Here is a 26,752-nt window from a genome sequence, read left to right on the forward strand (position 1 = left end):
CCCAAATCCATCAAAAAGCAAAATAAGACATACTGTGAAATGGTGAGTTTTCTCATCTTCAACTATTTAATTAAGTTTTAAAACAAAAAGGGAGCAATGAGCTCTTTCCCCTTGGAAAGGGAGAAAAAGCAGAAATCACTTTTGTGTTTATATTGAAACAGGTCCACTGAGCATCCTCTGTAAACATTAAACAACTATCACATAATATCAAAAACAAAAATCCCTTATTTATTGAACTGAATTCCATGCTCACAAGAAGCCTTTTAAATGAAATTTTCAGAGAACTTCATAAATGATCTCTCATTATCACTCACCTTCATTTGAAAAGGTAAGTATCTTCATCTCCATTTCAGCACTAGGGGTTAACAGAAAGGTTAAATGAATTATATAACGTTATATTAAAAGCCTGAGAACAATAGAGGCCAAGTTTTGTTATCCCTTGAGAATTGAAAGTCTTTCTTTGAAAAATTCAGCAACTTACATAATTATTTTTAGGAGGGTGTTTCACAAAAATGCAATATTTTATCTCTACATCGTCTATAAAGAAAAGTCACAAAATAATAACCATGCTAAATAAAAAATCAGTGTGGTTTCCAGAATCCTTTCTGTTCTGTGTACCCACCCATGTGGCTAGAGATTCGAAATGCTATTTAAGTCTCATTTTCCTTCAGAAGCTAACCACTGTGGAATAAAATGCTGTTAAGGGGGAAAATCTTTTCTGTCATTTGACTTTAACTTATGATAAATTAGCTTCAACTAGTTTCTTAGAAAATTGCCCAAGAAATGACTACAGAAAATTAAATACCAAGACTTCAAAGAGGCAAACACACAGCCTACAAATTCCGACCTCAGAGAATAATCCTCCCTTTCTCATGCTTTAGAGAGATGTGAGTAAAGAAATTGTACTAGGGCATGGTAATGAACCATCTTTCAAACGACTTTTCTATCAATCTTCTTTTCAAAGGGTAATAAAGTGATGATTATTTCTAGGCAGTTTCTGGGAAGTTATCATCTCATTTCAATAGTCACCAGTGAAGGACTGCACTCTGGTATTCTCACCAGTGGTGATAAGGGCAAGAACTGGGTGAGCATTCAATAGACAAGGTATAGGTTGTTAAAACCTATTTCCTAGAAAATTAAAACAGAGAAAGATCAAAAGAATTGTGTTGGGTCTTAAGGAATTGGTAATCATTTCCTTCTAGATTAAAAATGCAAATCTGATTTATTACCTAGTGAATGAAATCCACTATTAGGTGAAGATTTTTTTCTTTCAACAAATATTGTTGAAAGCAACATATTATGTGTCTAGCTTTGTGTTAGATGTTGGTGACTAATTGAGAAGGACAACAAGAGACAAGGGAATCTGTGTCATGATTTCTAGAACCAGAGCAATAGGTCTCATTTAAAAGAAGAGTAACAACAACTCAAAAAATTTCTTTGAAAGCACTGACTAAATGGTTTCTGGGAATTCTTAGTCATCAGTATTTGTTTTGCAAAACTGCAGAAAATAATAGCAGAGCAAAAAACACCCAAAATTATATCTGATTCTATTACCCAGAGCTCTAAGAAGCTTTAAGATAGCATGAGGCAGCAGTCACTCCAGGACCATACAGCCTTGTGTAAAAAACTCCTATGTACTGGATGTCTTCAGGGGAGATCTCTCTGGAATGGCTGCTTCTCTGGTTGCTGAAGTCAAATTCAGATCCCATCTGTGATAAGGGCTTTGTGCTCAGACAAGGATTATGCAGTCTGCTTTTCCTTAGTAGATTCTAAGACCAGCCCCAGCTATGGCTTCTTATTTGGCCTAATTGTCTTACCCAGTCCAAACCTACTGCCCACTGGCAGATAGGATATGAAATGCATTTCTGAATTTAACATTTGGCCAGAAGTTAAATTTCTTTAGTATTAGCTACAAATCAACACTTGGAGCAAAACAAACAAAACGAAACATGAGACAAAGCTTTCTGAGGGAAAAACATGCCATCTTCACCACTACATCCTCATCATTAACGCAGTACAGAGAAAGCACTTAATATCTGTTGAATACAATTGTTTGAATGAATGAATACTCCACTCTTTTGTGGTCATGAATCACTCAAAGTCAAGATTGCCACATTGGTATTTGCATGCAAGTATTTCCACAATGACTTTTGCTCAGCAGCTCATCTTTTAAATATGTTATTCTGTTGATTTTTCTTAAAACAAACAACACAAAAAGCACACCACAGAAATTTGAAGTCCAAATGTATTTGCTTTCAATTTCCTTCCATTCCAGGTAATAAATATTTGACCAATGAATAACTGACTTCTTTAGTTTGGCCATTGAGCAAGCAAACTCTGCCTTTTTCCATAGCTGAATGTAGCATTGAAGTGAGTACCAATTGTTCCTCTACTGATTTGTAGAATAGGATAAAGTTGTTAAGCCCCCCCAAAAAGCATTAGCATTTTATCCTAATTGCCAATCAAGAAATCACCCAAATTTCCCACTTTCCACTAACCCCAAAACCCAAGTAAAAGGGGTATAAACTAGCCCTTGTGTAACTCAAACTTACAAGAATCAGATACAACCATCAGTTTTCTTGGTTTAAATTCTTGGTTTTCCACCCTTCTATTCAACATTTCCCCTGTATACCTAAGAATCTGGGAGTGTAGACTTTTAAAGCAAGCTGTGTAGCAAGCCAGCTAATGTCAGAATTAAAGATAAAGATAAGTTGAATTTTTCAAACCCAGGAGGTTTGCTGCCAGTAGAGTGGAGCACCTTATATTAAGAAAGGGGATGCAACAGGACAGGGAGAGGACTCCCGCCCCACCCCCCATCTCTCCTCATGTGAAAAGCTGGTGCTTCTTCAAGGTAGGGTGACCAGGCCCAGCATACAAAAGGGATCACTGATCCCTCAAATATACTACACAGTGTGACCTCCAGGAGTCTTTCACCTTGGGCATCAAAAACCAATGACATGTTCTCAGCCTTACTTCAAAATATATATACATTCTTTACTCCAGAGGAATGGGGAACTCCATCCTGGAAGGAAGCAAACACCTGTGAAACATGTTTTCAGACTGAAACCACATCTTTCTTCATAGGACCTGGTATAAAGTAATTTAACCTGCAATATTATATATACAACTTTGGAAAAGGAAGTGGTATTTTACAGGCTGACTTAGTCAACTCCTAACTAATAGTATCCCTGAGCTTTAAAAAGGAAGGGAAATCCTTTCCTAATAATTTCCAGTTCTTCATATTCTTGTTCTCTTGTTTAAAAGAAAAAAAATAGGCCAGGCATGGTGGCTCATGCCTATAATCCCTGCACTTTGGGAGGCCAAGACAGGTGGATCACCTGAGGTCAGATGTTCGAGACCAGCCTGGCCAACATGGTGAAACCCCATCACTACTAAAAATACAAAATTAGCTGGGCATGGTGGTGCACACCTGCAGTCCCAGCTACTCAGGAGGCTGAAACACAAGAATCACTTAAGCCCAGGAGCTGGAGGTTGCAGTGAGCAGAGATCACGTCATTGCACTCCTGCCTGAGCAAAAAGAGTGAAACTCCGTCTCAAAAAAATACATATGAAGGTTATTTGTTTTAGATTTCCCTTTCCTTTACAGAAACCTGAAATACCCAGGCATCATATGATTCACTGACAACATCTCAAACCCACCTAGATTTCACCAGGATACTTGGTTAGTTTGTGCTCCAATCTGTGCAAATCCACCCTCATTCCATTGTTTTTCCTATCACTGCTATTCAAAGTCCTATGCTGTGGAAAAAACAGAAGAGGAAGTCACATAACTTTTTATGTACATATATATAGACATAAAGACAGTCTGTGGGTGAGGTGACAAATAGCAGTAGGGGGTCCAGTCTGCACACACAGTGAGAAAATAAACTAAATTCATCCCCACCACCCCAGCCTTTTTTAATGTGCAGCATTCTGCTCCAAGGTTCCAAGTGGCCAGCTAAAGCAATGAGGTATACAAGAACAATATTCCCAGCTGGCTCATCCAAGTGTCTTCATGTGGAACTTGAGGATGGAGCTGCCAAGTGCCCTGGACAGAGGTCAGTGTCTAGGAGAACCCACTGATCATATACCAATGAGGCCTTTGGGTAGGAGGAGAGGTGAGGCTCAGAAGGTGTGTCCCAAGGAGGCGCTGATGTAATCAATGTCACGTCGATCAATCTTTGTTATCACAGAGTTCCTGGCAGGTAGGGCGGGCACTGGGATCTTCTTGCTTCTCCCTTTTCATAGTTGCTGGAGGCTCCTCAGCTGATTCTATTTTTATATCAAATCCAAAGGTGGAATTTATCCCTTCAGGGGAATAGTCATTTCTTTTTAAATCTGCAAGGAGGACAAGTAAAAAGTTTATAGTGGATCCCCAAGAACATACTGTTCATGAAGACAAATGGGACTTTAGGCTTTGCCAAGTGTTCGGAGAGGTCTCCTCTTCCTCAGATCATAGATATGTGGAACTCAAACCCTTGACCATGTCCAAATTAAGCCTCCTTTCCCACCCCAAAACCCATGTGCAGCTCTCCCTTCCCTGTGCTGTTTGGGCACTGTTTCTGGGGGCAGGGAAGAAAGACTGGGCTGCTTGCTTATACACAGTACCTTATAAGTTTTGTAAATTTATTTTGTTTAATTGGAGACAATAATCACTCTCAATTAGCTGGGCATGGTGGTGGGTGCCTGTAATCCCAGCTACTCTGGAGCCTGAAGCAGGAGAATCGCTTAAACCTGGGAGGCAGAGGTTGCAGTGAGCTGAGATTGCACCACTACGTTTGGGCAACAAAAGGGGGAAAAAAAAAAAAAAAAAGCCTACCAGTGTGGTGTAAAAAATTATCTCAATCTTAATCAGACAGAAGCACTAATTGAGCTCAAGGACTGGAAGCAGTGAGTTCTGTCTTAAATCTCCCTGTGTCCTGGCTCCTCAGATGTAGTCCTTTTGTCTTCAAGAATGCAGGCCTCCCTTCCAGAGTAGGAATGAATCAGCTGGGAAGAGGACAGCACCAGAGGACACCAAGTGAATGAGCCGGACTCCAGGTCACCATCATGGAATGACTCTGATCGTTGTTAGCTCCTGCCTCCCAGACGACCCTTACCTGAAGGTCCTGATGATTCTCAGCTCAGTCCCAGCCCCTTCCTGAGCACCTTCTGACCAGAGAAGCCAGTGGGCAGCTCAACTGTGTACTAATCTCTTTGCCCACGTCTGGTATGTGAGTTGTGAGAGTGAGTCCTGGGCAGCTGTGAGAGTTACAGCCCTCGCTTCTTTGACTGCTCCCTTTGTTTTCCCCACCCCTGGCTGACCACTACATTCCCAGTGGAACTGGAAGCCTGCTCCAACTCTGTGTTTCCATCTTTCTATGCCTTGCCCACAAGCGCTCCCCCTACCTCTAACTCCAACAGGATTAGAAATCACCCTTGTTTGTTGTAAATTTACACCTGTCCCATCCCAGGTTACTATGGATGGTACGATCATTTATTATAAGGCATAAAGAGCTACTCAGCTTAAAATATGTAAAATCCCACTGTAAGGACAAGTTTGGTGTGACCAAAAGTAGTGGGCAAGCTGAGGCACACACGATGCTTCCCTTCTGGGACAAAAGAAAGGAATGCCAACAGAGCTGGGACTGCCCATCTGGAGGGCACAGGCCTCCAGCTTCCCGCTTTTATAGAGGAATTTTTAAGTATGCCATATTATCAAATCAGATTTTTTAAAAATATATGTTGCAATGTGTCTTTAAAGTAGCAGATTTTTTACAGTGAAAAGCACTACTTTAATTGAGGGTGTCATTTCCCTCCATACCACACCCTCCCAAGTACCCAATGGGTGAATCAGAATAGAATAGAAAGGCTGTGGGCCAATCGGCAGCTGGCAAGACCCAAACAGGAAGGGCAGAGACCTGCCTTGGTCTGATTTTATCCCATTTAAGCTGGTGGAACTTTTCCTTTGGAGTGACTGTGACAAGTATTGGGCCCCATGTTGTTTTATCACATTTTGGCAGAACCTGAAGTAAATCCCTGTCCTTTTAATCCCTTTAGAGACTTGAAAATTTTGCAGTCAGAAAGTCAGGCTCTGTGAATGACTGTGAATGAAATAAAAATGTGATTAAGATTTTCGACTTTATCCCAGGTTACAAAGGATGTTGTTTTATGAGAGATTTACTTAGAGAAAAATAGAATTGTTGGTGGCATACCCGGGAGTTTGAGCTTCCGGCAGCAGGAGTTGCAATGATGTTTTGCAATGAAGTTTCTAATTGCATCTTCCCCCAAATTGGCCGGTCCAAACACCATTCCTCTTGATCTAGAGGAAATATCAGAATATCAATTAGATCACAGCTAAGAAAAAGGAGCTCAACTAGGATTCTCTGAGATACCGAACAGTATCCCATAGTAACCCAGTAAACTTGAAGGAGCCAACAAAGAACAGAGCACTTTGGGGAAGCAACAATGTTAGGTTTGCAAATTTAAAATTCAAATGCACTTAAATCTTTGTTCCCAACTCCAAGACCTACTGTGAAACGCATTTCAACGCTAATCTGATAGAAGAGTGAATTTTGTATCATTAAAACAAAGTACGCCCGAAATCCTTTTTAATGCACATGGGGTGAAAGAGTGACATTCATTACCAAATGTTCTACTAGAATACCCAAAGGTAAGATACAAAGTAAAACACATTTGATTTTGGGACACACCTTCTAAAAAGATGCATAGACATTGTTTCAAACCCAGATACTTTTCTTAAAATAACTGCCCTCAAAAACAAATACCCAACTAAACCCTAAATCCGTATTCATGGCTCTTTCAAAGCCACTTTCTCTCCTGCAAACTGCTACAGCTGGGCTTTTTGTGGAAAGACAAGACTATTACACAATGTGTTGGTGGAAGTAAAGTACATATGCTCGATGTAGGTGACAGAGTTACAAATAGAACCAGCATATATAAGGCACCTTTTGAATACTCTATGATCATAATAAATCCCTAGCAGATTCTAAGATCAATGTTCATCCGTTATCATAACAAATGCAGTCATGATTATTTGGATTTTGACACTGCACACCACAAAACAGAGCATGCCAGAAACATTTCCCAAGAAACTTTATGAAAGCTAATATTTTATTTTAATGACATGCAGAGTGGAAACAGCACATTTAGAAAATCTGAACTCAATTACCACTCTTAAATACCACGTCTTTAAAAAAAAAAGAAAAGCAAACTATCACGAAAGGAAACAATAAACTTCGCTTCTAAGGAATGCGGTTTTTCAAAAGGGACGTGGTGTAAAAATGGACTTTTTTCCATCCAAGGATTGAAACATTTATCTCAATTTCCACTTCCTTTTGGCAGAATAACAGTAGCTGCTCTGAAGATGTGCCAAGCTCACAATGAGGGCTGATGTCAGTTTGATCTCAGATTGCCTCTTTGCTCCGAGGCGGGTAGGTGGAGGAAATCTCTTGGGAAGACAAAGTGAACAGACACCCAGGATTAACTTTCCTGGTCACTCAATCGCTCTTACAAAGTACAGCTCTGGTGGTATTTACCCGGCTGCATAAGCTGCCTCTTGTTAACTATTCCTCTCTCTCGGTCCATCTGGTAAGGAACCACTTCAATAAGGTGAAACTGAAGGTGGCAAAAAAGTCGAAGCACTCAGTATTTAGACCAGGATTCTACTATGCTGGTAAAGTGAAATACAGTGTTATTTTAGTCGTTTAAATTGAAGAATGCCTTTTTATAGTCTCTCCAACATGACCCTGTTAGAATATTTCACTCATTTGCTTTCCATACCTGCCATTTCTTTCTTCCCAGTAAAACATAAAAAAACCCAACTTAGAGATGCAACATTGATTCTAGAGATAAAAGCTCTAAGTTAAATGATTTCCCTCTATGAGCTTTGGGAAAGTTAAGACAAAAGAATCAAAATTACTACAAAATGCATACAGCAGGAGTTCAACCACTCCCTATGCAAGGGAGAATGAAGGAGAGTTGTAGGGAAATTCATTTGCATCTACCCCCTACAGCACGCCTAGAGCCTTGCAGTCTTAGATAACCAGGTTTTAAAAAAATACAAGTAGCTGTTTTCCAGATTTTTCACAACACAGGAAAAGCAGGTGGTAGCTTGGTTCCACATGCGAGGAAACGCTAATTAGTGCCATCTATACATAGATTTACTAAAGAACATCTCATCATCATTTCATACTTGTCAAATGCCCAAAACTATCAAATCAGCAAGCTAAAACACTGTAATCACAAATGACCAATAACCAAGATAGAAGGTTAGGGAAAGTTAAGAGACAAGCATCAGAAACAACATAAGAATTTATGCCACAAGAGTATCTTCTCTTTTGGTAGAGGATTATCCTTTCATTGACCTCTCCTCCTCATAGGAAAGTTCGCATCTTCACTCTGCCTAGGTTTTCTTATTTGTGAACTGGGGTTGAAAATGCTTCCTTTCATTGCTGTTGCAAAGGCTAACATAAACAACCTGTGAAAGCACTTACTTAAATCAGTGCTTCCCAAACTTTAATTTTCCCACCAGATCACCTGAGGATCTTGAGAAAATTCAGATTTTGGTTCAGTATGTCTGGGGAGGGTCCTGAGATTCTGCATGTCTAACCATAGTCCCTGTGATGCTGACACTGTTCGTCCATACCCCATGCTTCGTGTAGCAAGCGCTTCAGACACATACAGCATTTGAAATGTGAGCCCCATTGAACTAATCAGATGTAATTCCCCATGACTGTGAGAAAATAGTACTTTTCTTTATCTTGACCATGAAGGCCAACTGCATTCAAATTGAGTAACCCCATAAAACCCGGCAGGCCACAATGAAGCCATCCTATCCATTTCCGGTGTTCCTATCCTCAAATCATAAAAAAATAAAGTTGTCGTTAAGACAGAGGTTCTCAACCCTGATTGCCCATAGAATCACATGAGGAACTTTTAAAAAATACAGATATCAGGGCCGTCTCTTCAGAGATTCTAATTTGATGCCAATGCTTGGCATTTTTTTTTAAGTTCCCTGGGTGACTTTAATAGAAATCGAGGCCCAGTGGCCTATAGCATGCAATTAAATACCTACCTGTCAAGTGGGATAATATAATCTTAGAGTTCTAAATGATAGAACATTCAGGTCATATTAAATGACATATGCCAAGGTTAAAATTTAATAAATGATAGATGGGGTATACATAAACTTGGTTCATTATATATGCAAAAAACTTCCACTGCAAAATTATAAAGTACTTTTAGTATAAGATTCCTACTATTAACACTTAGGCACACAGGGCTACTGAAAAAATAATATTCTTAGCTAAAAAACACTTTAGCAGAGCTAAAGTGAAAACTAATAAAGGCTTTATATATATAAGGGTTGTGACATGGACTCCATAGTCAAATAAATATCATAGGAATTAGATGTGTATATTCAATATGGGTCACCTTTATTTTCTCTAGTTCACCTAGTCCAATTAAACATCTAATACCCTTTTAGATGGACCTCTTTGCACGGAAGCCTACATATTTAGATTAAATCACTCAGTAAGATAACAGAGCACTAAAGCAGTGAATATTTATGAGGCCTTGGGGAGGGAAAGTAAAAATTTCAGATTTTATTGACTGTCCACTTATAAAGTTATATATATTTTTTCTACCACGCAGGGACCAAGTACAGACAATTAAGAAGTAAAAATGTTGTATGCTGGCAGTTCTCAAGAGTGGTCTCTGGACCAGCAGCATCAGAATTCCCCGGGAACTTGTAAGAAATGCAGATTATCTGGCCCCACCCCAAACCTACTGAAGCAGAAACTCTAGGGGTGGGGCCCAGCAATCTGTGTTTTAGCAGACTCTCCTGGTGATTGTGATGTAAGCTCATGTTTGAGAACCACTGTTGCCTGCCATATTGACCAGTTTAACCTGCACCATCATTTATTTCTACCCCACCTTTAATAGAAGAATACAATCTGAGATCCTTTACTCTCAAGTCTTCCCAAAAGCCTGCTTCTGGGAATAAAACGCCGATGGGAATTCAAGGGACAGGTTGATGAGTTATCCCTCTATAGAATTTAAACTTCAGCTCTTAATTATTAAGTCAGACAATCTGATGCTTCATATTTAAACTCCATTGCTTTGTCCTCTCATAAAATTTGCTGTTACTAAATAGCACACTTTATGCCCTCAGCTTTCATTTTATAAGCATGCGATGGAAGATGCTGCCCATGATAAGATGCAATGACTCCATTGTGTAGACAACAAAGGAAACTGTGCTTCTCCTATGACATTGTTTTCATATCAAAGCCGTAGAGGCTAAGCTTACCCATTGGAAACTCAGTCATATTTGCATTAGTCCTTATAATTTCCTTTTAGGTGTACAATTCTAACTGCAGATTTAATATCATTTTACATATTTCCATATCTTCTTTTTACCACCATTTCTTAACCTATGCTTTTTTATAATCTTATTGTTTTTGATCTCTATACATAAGCTACCTAAAAACCTTTCTAGGATCTAGGCAGGGAACATATATGTTTGTAAATTATTTTTAAAACCATTTACTATGTGTTAAATGCAATTTTCTAAATGATAACACATAAATTAACTTACTGTTTGACTTCAGGTTTTATAACAGATGGATCTGTCAAATTTTCTCCAACACCTCAAAAGAAGAAACAAAATTTGTTTAGCAAATGGAGATTTCGTTTTCTTAGAAATTCAAGAAAATAATAATTAAATTCTAATTTCTTAATTTAAAATTCACAGTCACTCCACAGTAAATTAAATGTCATGAGCCCAGACTTCACCACTAAGCAATATTAGCATGTAAAAAATCTGGCCTGGCACGGTGGCTCACGCCTGTAATCTCAGCACTTTGGGAGGCTAAGGTGGGCAGATCACCTGAGATTAAGAGTTCGAGACCAGCCTGGTCAACATGGTGAAACCCCATCTCTACTAAAAATACAAAAAATAGCCAGGTGTGGTGGCACATGACTATAATCCCAGCTACTAGGGAGACTGAGGCAGGAGAATTGCTGAAACCTGAGAGATGGAGGTTGCAGTGAGCTGAGATCATATCACTGCACTCCAGCCTGGACAACAGAGCAAGATTCCATGTCAAAAAAAAAAAAAGCATGTAAAAAAATCTGCTCTTGTACCCCTTAAATATATAAAGATATATAAAAACTAAATATAAAAAATTAAATATTTTAATTCTCAAAAAATCATGTAAACTAAATGCACTATAAAAATCGTTCAGATATGTCTGAAATTTTTAGTTAATGCACTGTTTCCCACAAACCCTCAGTTATAATAAACTTCTAGGCCACAAACGATTGTTTTAGTGTGTTCACAGTTACTGATAGTGGCATCTGTCACTCACCATTTGTATATACCAGATATTCTAATTTTATTTTCTCTAATTCTCCACAATTATAAAAGGAAAGTGTTATCCTCATAGCCTCATTTTACATTTTACCCTTATTTACATCAATGAGTACACTGATGTTCAAACCAATTATGTCATCTGTCAGAGGTTACACAGTCCATACATGGTCATAACAGGATAAATGCTGAGCCAAAGTTTGTGTTCCTCCCATTGGTCTACGGTCTCCCTATGGATTCCATCAGTGCTCAGCAGGGTGCATGGTGCTGTGTGGTTTTGCAGGTATAACCTCTGCTCCATCAAAGAGACACATACTTATACTTTTATCCTACTTATAAACAGTAGAATAGAAACCACTAAATTCTTGATCTGGGTGATGGTTATACTTGTGTATTCAGTTGTGAAATTCTTTGAGATATATGCTTATACTACGTGAATTTTCTAAATGTATATGTCTTCAATAAAATTTACCTTTGAATAAAGGATGACATTAAAGCCTAAAAACGTAACATAGGTGCAATGTAAAGCTAAAAAGTATCAAAACAGGAATCGGCACCTAACATGAATCTCTTGTAAAATGCAAGTGGTGAGGAAGCTGATTTCCATTGGTGGAAATGTCCCAGGCCAGCCAGTAAGATCTGGGCACAATCCAATGATTTCTGAGATCATTCTCTAATCAGCCCTGCTTCTCTTTGCTTGAAAACAAACAACCTTGGGGGAAGATTATTTTAAAATTATATAAAATTTATAAATTTTAATGTATTTCTACTTGAAAAAAACTCATGTTTTCTAGCCAGTATGTTTTAAAAAGATTTCTGCTATATTCTGTATGTTTTACAATATGCTAAACCTTCCACAAGAAAATGTAATCCTTATAGACTTTTACCCTATGAAACTGACTTCCTTAGAAAAATAACCTAGAGTAACCTAGAGCTTGAAACTGTGTGACCTGGATACCTTCCCTAATCTCTCTGAACCTCAGTTTTGTCATCTGAAAGTGTGAATCATAATGGGCCTTATCTTACAGAGTTACTGAGAGGATTAAATGAACTACTGGACACAAACTGCTTAGCAAAGTACTTGACCCCTAGGAAGCTGAAAAAAGGTTCACTGTTGTTTGCATTATTTTTCTTCTATCAAAGACTTCTTGTGAAGTGAAATTTTATTTCCGTACCAGGGGTAAAATCATGTTTCTGATTATTATCTCATTTCCTTAAAGTACTATGTTCCTTCAGGAACAGAACTCCTTATAAGAATGACGGTAAAGAGTATCCACAAACCTTTATATCCCTAAACCCAATCTGACAATTCAAAGATTAATAAATACATATTTTGGGGCACACAAATGGCAGAAGAACCTTTCAATGTTTGAAAATAGAGAATAGGCCAGGCACGGTGGCTCATGCCTATAATCACAGCATTTTGGGAGGCTAAGACAGGCAGATCCCTTGAGTCCAGGAGTTTGAAACCAGCCTGGCCAACATAGTGAAACCCCATCATTACAAACAAATACAAAGAATTAGCCAGATGTGGTGGCATGCGCCTGTGATCCCGGCTACTCAGGAAGCTGAGGTGGGAAGATCGTTTGAGCCCAGGAGGTCAAGGCTGCAGGGAGCCACGATTGTGCCACAGCACTCCAGCCAGCCTTGGCTACACAGTGAGACCTTGCCTCAAAAAAAGAAAAAAAAAAAGAAGAAAAGAAAGAAAAAGAAAGGAGGGAAGGAGAGAGGGGGTGAAGGGAGGAAAGGAGAACCCCAAGTACCAATCTGACTTCAAGAGAGTAAAGGCTCATGTCAGGTAATATGCAGCATACCTTTATGAGAAACTCAGAGATTGACATTCTGATCCCAACCACCTTTGAGCACATCAATTGAACTTGTACATTGGTGGAAAGAAGCTAAGTTTTTTGTAGTAGCAGAATTTATGATGATGATGTCGATGCCAATGCTGACATTCTGGAAACTGCTTTCTTGAATAAAAAATTAGTATCTCCAAGAACTAATATTAATATCTCCAAAATAATATTGAAAAATACAATGAGCTAAAAAACACTATAAACCACTGTAATTTGAAATACAATTGTTTTTCATTTCTGTTTCTGGGAATTAAATATTGGATTTTAATGATGATGATTCAGGCCCTCACACGTAAAATTTTTTAAGTGGACAAAGACCAAAAAACTTCAGCGTAATTACAAGTGATTGGAAATTGGTCAAGTCTCTCCTTAGAGTACAGTTTCTGTCCTGGTGTAGCAGCTTCTGGGTTAGTTACTGGCACTCCCTTGGAAGAAAGCAAAGAAGAGAAGAAAAGAAACTGAAAGAATAAACTGCTCCAGTGTTTCACACTCCTTTCTCTCAAAGCAGTAGGGAACCACAGCACACCGAGCAAGGCCTTCGTCTATAGAGGCTGAGGCTGCAGTCTCTCTGCAGCACCAACAGGGCCACACAGCTGAGGGCGGACTCCCTGCAACTGCAGATTAACCTCCATATTAAAGAGTCCCACAGAGATTAATGCTAATAGCAACAATAACTAGTATTTACTGAAGGCTGTGTATCAGGAACTTGTCTCAGCTCTTCCCCTTAACAACTCTGTGTGTTAAGCACCTAATATTATTTTCCCTATTTACAAATGAGGGAAGTGGGAGTCAAGGTGACTGCTCCTCCGTGTTATGCAGCTAATCCACAGTGGAGCCAGAAGTCAGACTCCGGCATTGCAACTCCAGAGCTCCTCCTCCTAACTGCTGCTAGTGAGCCTCTGTCTCCACTTCCACCACCCAGACGATGGAGATCATCTCTCCAATGACTAGAAATATAAATAAATATAATATAAAACTGAACCAAAAAACATTAAGAGATTTTAAAATTACATTCTATTTTCCCTTCTCAACCTGGTTTGGATTAAATATAATAATGCATGTACGCCTTTAGGCAAGTGCCTGGCACAAATGTCGTTAAGTGTTACCTAGTACTAGGGGTAGTGTAATTGTTCATAATTACTATTATAGGATTCACATTCTTCCATAAATTCAGATCTAACCAATTGGCCAAAACTCTCCAATAAGTATCTCAAATTTCATCACACTCATTCTATGATGTCCACTCTTCCCTTCTTTGAAGGTCAATGTTTTGACATTGTTTATTTGGAGTGCTTTATTTGGAGTGGCCTATTTCTGCAATTCAGATAATTGCCCAGTAAAAGAATAAAGTTAATTCTCTTTTTCCCTCAAGACTGTCAACGCGGCACTTGTTCTGTTTAATGTCACTTTGGATTACTAAGAGACATAAAAATCCCCAAACATAAACATCATTAAACAAAAACCTATTCAAGTGGAATACAAAACACACTGAAGAGTCATCATTAATTCCTTAAAGTTTTTCTTTGGTTTTTTTGTTTTGTTTTGTTTTTTTCTGTTTTTCCTTTTTAAACAACTCCACCCAAAACTCAAAGCACAAACCATCAAATGCAGATGAAAACAATCAACCTCTCTCCAATTTGAGCTACAAAAATAGATGCCTTGGGCAACAATGCTCTGGGTTTACATGGATCAAGTACTTGCTGGTTTAAAAGCTGAATCAACTCAGTCATTTTAACTTTGTTTATATTGCTTCCTAAAATATTGGGTTTGAATTGAATTAGAAATATAATTCAACTCTGTGAGCAGCATAAATCTAAAAGGACAGAAGCACTTATATGTCATTTTAAAAAATGCACTTATATGTAGTTTAAAAATTTGTGTCACATCCTTGAGCATGTGACACAAGTTTCAATCAAGTGACTTTGCAGTCTTACTGGACATTGCTTATGATACCTCAGGACTGTCTGCTTATCTCTACATTCTCCAACCTCCAACCCTGGCTTTCAGCTAGAATCCCAGAACCGGAGAGCTGGGAAAGTCAGAGAGGACAAGAAAAAGCCTCAAGTTGTTTAAACAAACCGTAAGATAGTTATACCTTCTACGTATGAAACTCTTATAAGAAATACAAGAACAGTGAAAAGAAAAGAACATGGACATCTTAAGAACAGCTTAAGTAGCTGTGTAACCTTGGGCATGTTATTTAAACTTTCTGGGACTAAATTCCCATAATATTTACCTCAAGGTGCTGCTTCCAGGATTAAATGAGATAACGTCTATGAAACTTCCTGTGCTAAATCTCTGATTTAAAACCAAAGTCCCAGTCAGTGAGCCTAAGGACTAAACTTTGGCCTTAATATGTATTGTGTTCTGCCCCTGCAAGGGAAGCCTGCTAAAGATACTCTGTTTTGTGCCGCAGGATTATCAGTCACATGTGAGGTGTTGATAGTCGGGAGATGTGCTGATCAAAGGCTTCCATTAAATAAGAGTGTGCTGTGTTTCCTCTCTCAGATGTGTACTTTCATGGACTGTTATAACAAGGGACACAGCAAAGACAGTAAGCTAAATTATAAATTGCTAAAGCAATGAGCTCAAAATCATGAAAAACACCCAGAATTCAAATGTCCCTATGCATATAAATGCATGCCTAAATATTAACATAAGACTAAGGTGAAGCCATAAAACTGGAAAATGTGTTACAAAAATCATTCCCCATTTTGCTCAAAAATTTAGATGTCTTTACATTTTAAACAGATAATCAACTGCTTACATGTTTCCCTCTACCTAAGTGAGAAATAACATGGCAGATTCCATGATTATCACTGTACAATGTCTCTGAAATAAATGTGCCCATCTCTCTTCAAGGCTAAACACAGCAACTCCATATATTACCCATTCTGGTTCTTGCAAGATCTTTTTACACTTTTCCTCATGATTGTTGTATCAAGTCCTACATCATCAATCACCTTGCAAATCTAAAACCAGCAGCTCTCCCCGAGTGTACTCATAGGTCCAGTGAGAGAAAGCCAACATCAGCTCCTCCAGGGTGTTGGTGGGGGTGATTTCATCACCGTTGTTGTTGTTGTACTTCCGGAACTCCCCTGTCATATACTTCTCAATGGTCAACCACTGGTTGGCTGACTGGCAATAGATTAAGAAAACTTCCAGGAACCTGTTAAGGAAAAAGAGGCCATTGACACCCCACAATACAGCAAAAGTGGGACTTACCTTACTAAACAGTCATCAGCAGGAAAGATGACCTATGATGCAGCCTCAATGCACATGCCCTTGCCCTCTCTATGAAGGGGACAGGATGCAAATATCGGGAATTTTTCTCTCCATGCTTACCCACCTCCCTTCTCTTTGAGGCAACTTTCCAACTCTTTTATAAGTGCTGGACCCAACTTTTCTTGCTGTGCTCTATAAAGTTCCTTATAAATGAAAGAATGAAGTTTTACTATAAGTCCAGCACCAAGTTATGACCTGTGTGTGTCTCAATAAATGAATGCAAGTGTATGAAGACACTCAAGTGAAAGTAACAAGAGTTTATTCTTATAAAATTCCTACTGTCGATAAGATATTTGGGGAAGAGACCATGCTTACAATAAGAATATTTTTTCTGCCATAATTCCCCTGGACATTAATAATAACACCCAAGGTCTGTCTGTTTCACATAACTGAACTGTTAGGTACAGCCTCTGAACCTCTTAGTTCAGTGATCAACAGGAAGGTATGCCTGGGATCTCTAATTCTCCTTTTGCCAGTCCTGAAATTATGGAAGAATCCAAAAATAAGATCATGTGGAATTTCCCCATGGATATGATTTCTCATGAGTTATGGGCTGAGAAGAGATAGATAGAAATTCCTACTTAAAATAAAGGGCCAAGGTGCCAATGTTTTCTTACCTTGGTGTGTAGGGAATGGTTTGTGGTTTCACTTGGTTGAAGGTATAGATCAATTTCTGAGCAGCTCTCTGTTGCTGAATTTCCTACAAAATGGGAAGCACTGATAAAAATATTGGTTTACTGTTGTACAGCTATAACCATGAAATTACTATAGGCTACCCGAATGTGATTTTTAGCCTTATTCAGCTCCCACCACTGCCTGTCCCAAAAGCAAAAGTCCCACAAAGCAATACTACCTCTAAAAAATAATAGGCTCCCTTTGGGTTGAAGATAATGGCCTTAGATAAGGATGTAGCCAGATCTCTTTTCTTTGACTTGTCCCTCTGGGCTATGGGTCTCTGAGTTTCAGACTTACCCTGAGGCAAAGATGAAGCACAGTGCTCTCCTGGAATATCTTACACCATGTCCGCACAACCTCAGGAAGAAAGGACTTGACAATGAAAACCTGTCCCGGCTTCAGAATGTTATCCTCAGACCAAGTGCTGACGACTCTCATAGCTTTACGTAGGCCCCCATCCATCTCCTCTCGGGACAACACCTGGATCATTGCAGCTCTCCCACGCTGAGACCAGGAGGACACGCTTATATCAAGGTTTAAAGGGGAACTCTCCTCCAACCTGTAGACAGTTATTTCTTCTCCTGCTGCAAAGAGAAGTGAAGGTGAGGAGTTCAATAAGATTGCCATGACTGTGACTTGGATAATATCCCAAACATCAATGCAGAATCAGTTCAGTTACCCAAATGACCAGAGGAGAATGGGGCTAGCAGGGAACAGAACAGAGTAAGGACATGAATCTGGCCATGTTTCCATGTTACTTACTGTCTAGTAGACGTGGGGAAGAGGAGAAGGGACAAAGTATCAGAGTGTACAAAAGAATTAAGCTTTTCTTACTGTAGACTATAACTGAACAAAAACAAAGTAGTAAGGACATGCTTCTTTTGCTAATGACAAATACTTTTAAAGAGATGGTTTAATCTGATGGTGTTGTTCATTATCATCCCCCTAAGGAGCCTAATTAGACATTCTCTTCTAATTGTTCTTCTCATGACATAATACAGGTTGCATATCCCTTATCCAAAATGCTTAGGACCAGAAGTGTTTCAAATGTCAGATTTTTTCAGATTTTTGGAATATCTGCATATACATAATGATGTATATTGGGGATGGGACCCAAGTCCAAACAGAAAATTTATTTATGTTTCATATACACCTTATACATATAGCCTAATGGAACTTGTATATGATAATTTTTAATAATCTTGTGCATAAAACAAAGTTTTGAAAGTATCTTGACTCTGACCTGTCACATGAGGTCAGGTGTGGGAATTTTCCACTTGTGGTATCATATTAGCACTCAAAAAGTTTCAGACTTTGGAGCATTTTGGATTTCAGATGGATTTCAGCTTGGATTTACTACAAGCTCAACTTGTATTAAAAATATTCTGTATATCTGCTTATGTGCTATACGTAGATCTGTGCTTTAGACCATTAAAAGAAAAAACTTCTTTTTTTCTGGGGGTGATATTAGTCCATTGAAAATGCATGGTTTAACTTAGCTGAGTCAAACAGTGCCAAGGTCATATCCCAGAGCCTCTCCCTCCTTCCTTTGTCCCTTTGGACAAGTTACTTAAAGCCTCGGTTTCCCCATCAGAAAAATGGGGATGAAAATACTATTTACATTGGGCTGCTGTAAAGATTAAATAGGCTAACATGGCTAAAGTCAATTACAGCCTCAGATACAAACTCAATCCCACTTAAAGGATTTTAGACACAAAATGCTACTTAACTGCTACATAGCTTCCACTTTTAGGCTATTGAAGAGGGAGAAACTCCTAATGAACCTAAATACTACTAAGTCAAGGTTTAATGTTTCTTAACAAAGCAACGTAATCTATATACAACTTCTGTCCAGCCCCAGCTGGTGTTCCATGTCCTCCTTACACCTTTGCTTCCTTCAAATAGTCGTTTTTGTTTTGTTTTGTATTTTTAATGAACGCTGTACTGGTTTGCCAAGAAAAGAATCCATTCCCTCACTCTTGCATCTAATTCCTCACCAATAAATACATCTAGGTAATGCTCAGTAACAACTTTTCAAATCTTTATTCTTGGTGCCCAGATAAATGCCACTGAAGCATCTTAGAGTTCTAAATCCCTAGAGGCTTTAGAGCAGAGCTACTGATTTGCAAAGCCAGCCATGGGGCCAAATGGAAGGAGAAGGCATCTGCATTAATAGTCAGAAGCAAACCTGGTCTGTCACCAGGTGAACAGTATGAGAAGCATCAATATCAAGGACAGTTTGGGGACCCTTGCTATATTGTCAACTTGCTCATGCCTTACCCTGCCAGACAGAGAAATTTTGGTAGCTTTGGCCAGCGTGAGCTTGTTTTTCTTTTCTTCTCCAGACTTTTAAAATGACATTTGCAGTCTGAGGTAAGAGCAATTAGTGTACACAAAACCAAACAAACAAAAAACAATACACAAAGCATTTCTCTTCAGATGCCTGTTGGCTTGCACCATATTGACATTTATCGCTTTCTCCTGTGCTTATTATAAATGGTTGGCTTGTTCTTTTCTTTCCTACTTACTTCCAGCCTTGAGTCAGTGAATGCCAGGTGCAACATTATTGCTTTCTTCCCAACTGCTGCTCATTATAGGTCTTATTCCCATAGTATTAGATTTTGTCCCTGAATGCTGACCTTAACAGTTAACAGGAGTTTCCATTTTCGAAAATGAATCTCACTAAACTACAACTATCAACAAAACAAAATTTTCAGCTAAAATAATGCAACAGGGTTTCTCCTTTGATTCACTCAGATTTGATGCCTCTGTCCTGGCATAACCTCAGGAAGGTAGAAATGCTACTCACCAAACAGTTGGATTGGTGTAAATGGTATGGTCTGAGAAAGCCTCATTAAATTATTCCTTTCAATGGCTGCAAACAAAAACAGATTTTCTATTTTAAGTATGCATCAGTGGGCTGAATTTACAGAAAGCCTCTCCACATCAATATATTCACATAATGCTATTTAATTTCAAAGACCTCTTTATTTTTGCCATTATCAAAAATATAATCTATAATACTGTCTTAAAAATAAACTGTGGTTTAAACAGGAAAGATATCCCAGTTTTAGAGGCATTTAATATGAGATTATGTCACATGGTCTGAGGTAGGGCTATCACCTCCACTCTCCTGAATCCCAAATCACATACTAATCCATACATATGTGTAACTTTCTTTTAAATGGCATTTTAATCTGTGGACTTTGGTTTTCCTTTCCAAAGCAAATCCAAAGCACAGTGGACTGTGGGGACACCTACTGTTCATTTCGCACAGTTCATCTTCTTTTTCCAGAGAGAGCTGAAGACTGATTTTAATTAGAAGCAAGTGATCTGCATTTTCCTGGTAAAAGCCATAATCTAACAGCTCAGAGTCAATATGAGTTACAGTATTTCTCACTAGAGACTTTCTTAAGTTGATGGCTGGAGTCAAAATAATAGATTACTGCCGAGCTGAAAGACCCAGTTATAAGAGCCTGGATTGAGGAGTGTGGAATCTACTGCAACTCTATTCACTACAAAGGAGAATTCAGGATAAGGCAGTCTATTACTAAACCCTGAACAAATAACCTCATATAATTATAACAGTAATTACTGCACCAATAAGCTTGTACTCATGTACCAACCTTTAGATTGGTAAAAGGCTTGCCCATGTATTATCTCATGCAACACTGAGACCAATGGCCCCCAAGAAACCACCCAATGGCACAAGTCCAGTTGCTTTTATATTGCTTTGCATTTCAAAGTGTTTTCCTCTTAATTCTCAACTAGCCCTTTGGCAGACTGTTCCTCAGGAAGGGCAAGTACAATTATTCCCACTTTGAAGGAAAGACAACTGAAACACTGTGAAGTGATGTTGCTTAAGAGAGTCGAGACCCTTGACATCTCTGTTTGATAACATCTTTGTTGAACTCACTCTGTGGGGTTGGCATTCATTCCGTGATCATAGTCGCTGAGGGCTCAGTGAGAGTACAAAACCCTCCTTTCAAATAACTACTTTCAGATCTGCCTTTTCCCCAGTCCAAAACATTGAGATCTCTGGTTTGGGGCTGGCTTTGAGCTTGCAAATAATTTTTAGATCTCAAGGTCATCTTTCTTCTTTGCAATTCGGAACTTGGAAATGCAAACATTTTGCAAAAATCCAAATTCTCTTAAATTCTGAAAACTCGTATTCCCAAGTCAATGGCAAGGTTAGAAATTGGAATGTTCTTACCATCAAGGTGAACAATACCTTTTCAGGTTGGGAGCCATGTTAATAACATGAAATTCGTCAATGTTTCTGTTTACAAACGCGGAAGTATAGATGTTTAGCTCAGCTGACATGTCTGTGTGCACATGTATCCTACCTGAATAATGGTGAGGCTCTTGAGGGCTTTTTAAGGAGGCTGAGATCTCTGAAATTAGAGAGAAGATTGACATTTTAATTACGTGGCTGGAGATAAATACATGCTTATGAATATATTGACTTCAAAGTTATTATTGAACAGGTTAATCAGAATAGCTTCTCAGTATTCAAAAAAGCTTGCCTAATATCTTTTAACCACATTATTGTGCATGGTATCCTGACAGTTTCCAATCATCAATGTAATATCTCCAAACATATTTATATAGGGAATTGAATAAAGACAGGTAATATTAGCCTCAAAGATAGATTTCCTCTGAACCAATTACACCTCTGGGTTTCAGAAGGCACTCCGCTGCCCATCATACTTCACGACATCCCAGAAGCATGATTCTCTGAGCTCCCTACCAAGATGCAGTACTCACAAAAAGACAGTATTAATACCAAGTTATTAACAGACTACTTCACTGACCTAAAATAACAACAAAATGATGAAAACACATTAAGAGCTATATATTGGAAACAAAGAAGAGGGTGGATAATATAGCACCAAGAGATTTGTTTGGTTACACAAGGACTATGTGTTGGAAAACCTCTTCCAAGTTTAACTCATTCTCTTCTGTCTGCTCCAGTCCTAAATTACAAGGCTCTAGAGAAAGCCCTTGCAATAGTTTTGCTACTTCATAAAAATAAAAATTAAAGTGGAGAACTTTGGTCTCATGATGGCAACTGCTTTATATCTAGTAGAATAAGTAGCATAATGAGCCCAACTTTGCAGATCTGTCTGGCTTTTTGTTGCTGGATAAGGAAAGGAATGAGAATCACTTCCTTTGGGGAGTGCTGGTAAAAAGTAAGATCAGCAGAAAAGACTGTTCCTTTCTGAAGTCATCAATAAAAACAAAAAGTATTCCACTCATGAGAGATATGGGTAAGATGTGGTTCCCACCATATAGAAAATTAAATGTATTAGAAGAAAGAGACTGGTAACTAGAATCACAATACAGTTTAAGTAATATATGTAATAAAGGGATATACAACGGTTTATGGAACACATTAATTCCACCTGGAAGATAGGGCCTTAATAAACCATGTGAATGCTTAAAGGGTATGAGTATCAGTCTGATAAAGCTGAGTTTCAGTTCTGGCTTCACTAGTTAAGGAGCTGTGAGACCATATTCGTATTTATTCAATATACATTTATTGAATACCTACTATGTGCCAGGCTCTGGTCTATGCCCAAGAGGAAGAGCAGTAATCAAAACAGATAAGTCTCTGGTTACATTCTAGTCAAGGAAAATAGACAATAAATAAATATATAGTGCATATAGTAGTGTGTCTGCCTGTGTGTGTGTGTGTGTGTGTGTGTGTACACATCAACTTAAGAGAGTTAGAAAGCATGGGGAATAGGAAAGTTGATGTTTGATACAGGATGGTTAGGCAAAGCCTCTTTCATAACGTGAAATTTGAGCAAAGAGTTGAAGGAAGAGAGGGGACAGCAATATGAATAAATGAAGAGTATTCTAGTGATAGGTATCAGCAAGTGCAAATTCCCTGGGGCAGGTTCGTGCTTGTCATGTTTAAGGAGGAGATTGTAGCCACAGTGAAATGCACTGAGAGAAATGCGGTTGGAGGGTGGCTGGAAAGCAGAACAACAAGGTATTGTAGACTGTTTTTGAACTTTGCTTTTGCCAAGTGAGGAGGAATATCATTTGAGCAAGAGTGACTCAGTTCAATTTTCAGTTTAAAAGGATTATTCTGGCTGTTTCTGGAAAAAGACTATCAGAGAGCAATAGTTTAGAGGCCATACTATAATCCAACGAAGAGATTATGATTGCTTAAAAATGACGTTATGTGGAAGTAGCAACGTGGATCAGATTCTTGATACATGTTGAAAGGTTTACTGATAGATGGGACGTAGGGATGTGAAAAAATGGAAGACAAGTATGATTGCAAGACTTCAGCTTCAGGAACTGGGAGGACAGAGTTGCCATTTCCTGAGATGAGGACAATGCTGGAACATTTTGTTTGGGGTACCTTTTAGACCTCCACATGGAGGTGTTACTATGTGGTCAGTCATATTTTGCAAGGCAGAAATAATGAATGAAAGGTATCATGCCTATGTGCCTGGAAATTTGGATTGATATCAAGCTTTCAGGAGTGTTGAGAAAAAACTCAGGGGTTTTCAGTCCATCTTTGGGTAACAGGGAGCCATTGAAGGCTTCTACTTAAGTGATGATTTACCATTCATAAAGATAATTCTGATAAGAACATAGAAAAGTTTAAAAGGAGAGAAACCAATCAGAATGTCAAGACAAACTCAAGGGCAAATAAAGTATACACTTTTTGTTTCAAGAAATAAATGACAGTAGTTTTAAGGCAGGAGCAATAGCGTAGACCAAACAGATGGCTTTTAAAATGTAGGGGTGGGGAGTGGTGGCAGAGGGACGGAGTTAGAAGGCAAGGTTAATGGCTAAGAGCAATGGGGTGAGGAGGAGATTGTAAATGACTAAAATTTCTAGCTTGCATGAAGGAAGAGGCTCTCAGAAAGACCAAACGTAAGTCAACAAAGAAGTAGAACATCCAAAGAAGAGCCTCAAGGAAACATAGAAAAGAGCGGATGCCGTAAAGGGAAAATGGTCAATACCGAATGCCATGAGTTCAATGAGAACTGAGAAGAGTCATGTGAGCCAGCAGTTGTAGTGGAGTTTCAGGAAGTGGAGGGGCACACCCCATGGGCTGAAGATCAAATGTTAATTGCTTTTTCTATTAATTTGGAGGTAGATGCTTGAAAGCTCACTAAATCAAGAAAAAGATTATTTTTTATTTTGTATAGAAAACAGCCTAAGCTTGTTAGTAGGCTGAGGAGAAGGAATCAACTGCAAAGGGGGTCCTGGAAACCCAAGAAAATGTGATGGAACAAGAACACAGAAGATGAAGGTGCCTTTACATCAAGGGCTCAAGAATATGGTAAGGAATTTGTAAATTGTAGTAAAGTTTGAGAGTAACTATACTGGCTTTATCAGGGAGCTGTCTCACATGACCTAGTCCTATTTAGCCATTTGGGGCCCCAGATCTTACCAAAGCCATACAGGAAAAGGCATCCACATAACAATCTCATAAATGGATCTTAATGGGCAATGTGTGAAAAAACAAAAGGACAGTAAGAATTGGTGAGAGGTAAAAATGAGCTCAGTGGTTATACCCTCATTCGCACAGAAAATGGGGAAACAACAGTCAGAAACAGGTCATTCAAAAAGTTTTAAACCAGACATCAATCCCAATTTGTCTGAAGAAAGATATTCAACTTTCTACTCTTCTACTGAACTTTCTACATTGTATGGTAGACAAAAATCATAAATACAATTTCAAGAATGACAAAAATATCAGCAGGACAATGAAACTCAGCATTAAAAGGATGAAAAAATAAAAATAAAATGTTTAAACAGAAAAACTTACTGTCAATTCCATTTGAACTTTTCAGCCTGTTTGAAAAAAATGAAGTTGTTTAGATCTTATAATGATCAAAAAAACAGCATGTGAAACAGTTACAACACAGAGTATACATTTTATATACATGTAAAATACATGCACAGTCATGTACTACATAATGATGTTTTGGTCAATGATAGACAGCATATATTACAATGGTCACATAGATTATTTATTTATTATTAATTAATTAATTAATTTATTTATTTATTGAGATGGAGCCTCACTCTGTTGCTCAGGCTGGAGCGCAGTGGTATGATCTCGACTCACTGCAACCTCCGCCTCCTGGGTTCAAGTAATTATTCTGTCTCAGCCTCCCAAGTAGCTGAGACTTAAAGGCGCCCACCACCATGCCCAGCTAATTTTGGAGTTTTTCTTTGTTTGTTTGTTTGTTTGTTTTTTTAGAAGAGACAGGGTTTCACCATATTGGTCAGGCTGGACTCAAACTCCTGACCTCAGGTGATCTGCCCACCTTGGCCTCCCAAAGTGCTGTGATTACAGGCATGAGCCACTGTGTGTGCCCATCCCATCCCATAGATTATAATGGAGCTGAAAAATTCTGAATACCTAGGGACGTCTTAGCCATCATAATGTCACAGCATAATGCATTACTTACATGTTTGTGATTATGCTGGTATAAATAAGCCTGCTGTGCTGCCAGATAAAAATATAGCACATACAACTATGTACAGTACATAATACTTGATGATCATGATGGATGACTATGTTACTGGTTTATGTATTTATTATACTATGCTCTTTTTCATTCTCTTAGCATGCACTCCTTCTACTTTTCTTTTTAAGTTAACTGTAAACAGCCTCTAGCAGGTCTTTCAGGAGGTATCCAGAAGAAGGCATTGTTATCATAGGAGGTGATGGCTCCATCATGTTCTTGCCCCTGAAGACCTTCCAGTGGGACAAGATGTGGAGGCAAAAGACAGTGATATTGATGACAGTGACCCCGTGTAGGCCTAGCCTAATGTGTGTAATTGTGTCTTCATATTTTTTCTTAAGAAGTAAAAATAAATAAATAAATTTAAAAACAGAAAAAGCCTTCTAGAATAAGAATATAAAAAACATTTTTGTACAGCTATACAATGTATTTGGGTTTTAAGCTAAGTATTATAGTGAAAGAGTCAAAAAGATTTTTTAAAATTTAAAGTTTATAAAGTTAAAAAGTTACAGTAAAGCTAAGGTTAACTGATTATTTAAAAAAGAAAAAAATACATAAATTTAGTGTAGCCTAAGTGTACATATGAAATCTCCGGTCTTGTAATGTCCTAGGCCTTCACATTCTTTCACCACTCATCCACTCTGACACCCAGAGCAAGCTTCTAGTCCTGCAAGCTCCATTCATTGTAAGCATCCTGTATGGTTGTACCCTTTTTTATCTTTGATACTGTATTTTTACTGTACCTTTTTGTATTTAGATAAACAAATACCATTGCTTACAGTAGTCAGTACAGTAACATGCTATACAGGTTTGTAGCCTAGGAACAATAAACTAGACTATATAGCCTAGGTGTGTAGGAGGCTAGTCCATCTAGGTTTGTTTAAATGTACTCTATGTTTATGCAATGATGAAATCACCTAATGATACTTCTCAGAATGTATCCCTGTTAATTGATGCATGACTATACATATTTTAAAAGAGAATTATTAGTTACATCTTATCCCTATCTTATCAATAGTTTTCAGCCCTGCAAGTGTTTTTATAGAAAAACCAGCACCAGA

The 26,752-nt window shown here is 38.4% G+C and overlaps 1 protein-coding gene across 1 annotated transcript in view; it reads right to left on the reverse strand.

Moving 5' to 3' along the window:
- Positions 1-3,783: 3,783 nt before the first annotated feature.
- Positions 3,784-26,752, reverse strand: part of TRPM6 (transient receptor potential cation channel subfamily M member 6) — a 161,530-nt gene continuing 138,561 nt past the window's right edge. The window contains exons 31-39 of the mRNA XM_017543237.2: positions 24,986-25,011; positions 21,534-21,581; positions 19,997-20,062; positions 17,485-17,771; positions 17,130-17,212; positions 16,191-16,396; positions 10,598-10,649; positions 6,195-6,301; positions 3,784-4,338 (exon numbers count right to left, since the gene is read on the reverse strand). Of these exons, the coding sequence (XP_017398726.1) occupies positions 4,175-4,338; positions 6,195-6,301; positions 10,598-10,649; positions 16,191-16,396; positions 17,130-17,212; positions 17,485-17,771; positions 19,997-20,062; positions 21,534-21,581; positions 24,986-25,011 (1,039 nt within the window). The 3' untranslated portion in view covers positions 3,784-4,174. The remainder of the gene's footprint in view (positions 4,339-6,194; positions 6,302-10,597; positions 10,650-16,190; positions 16,397-17,129; positions 17,213-17,484; positions 17,772-19,996; positions 20,063-21,533; positions 21,582-24,985; positions 25,012-26,752) is intronic.

The sequence above is a fragment of the Cebus imitator genome, unplaced genomic scaffold, assembly GCF_001604975.1.
Source record: "Cebus imitator isolate Cc_AM_T3 unplaced genomic scaffold, Cebus_imitator-1.0 Scaffold150, whole genome shotgun sequence".
NCBI classification, from domain to species: domain Eukaryota; kingdom Metazoa; phylum Chordata; class Mammalia; order Primates; family Cebidae; genus Cebus; species Cebus imitator.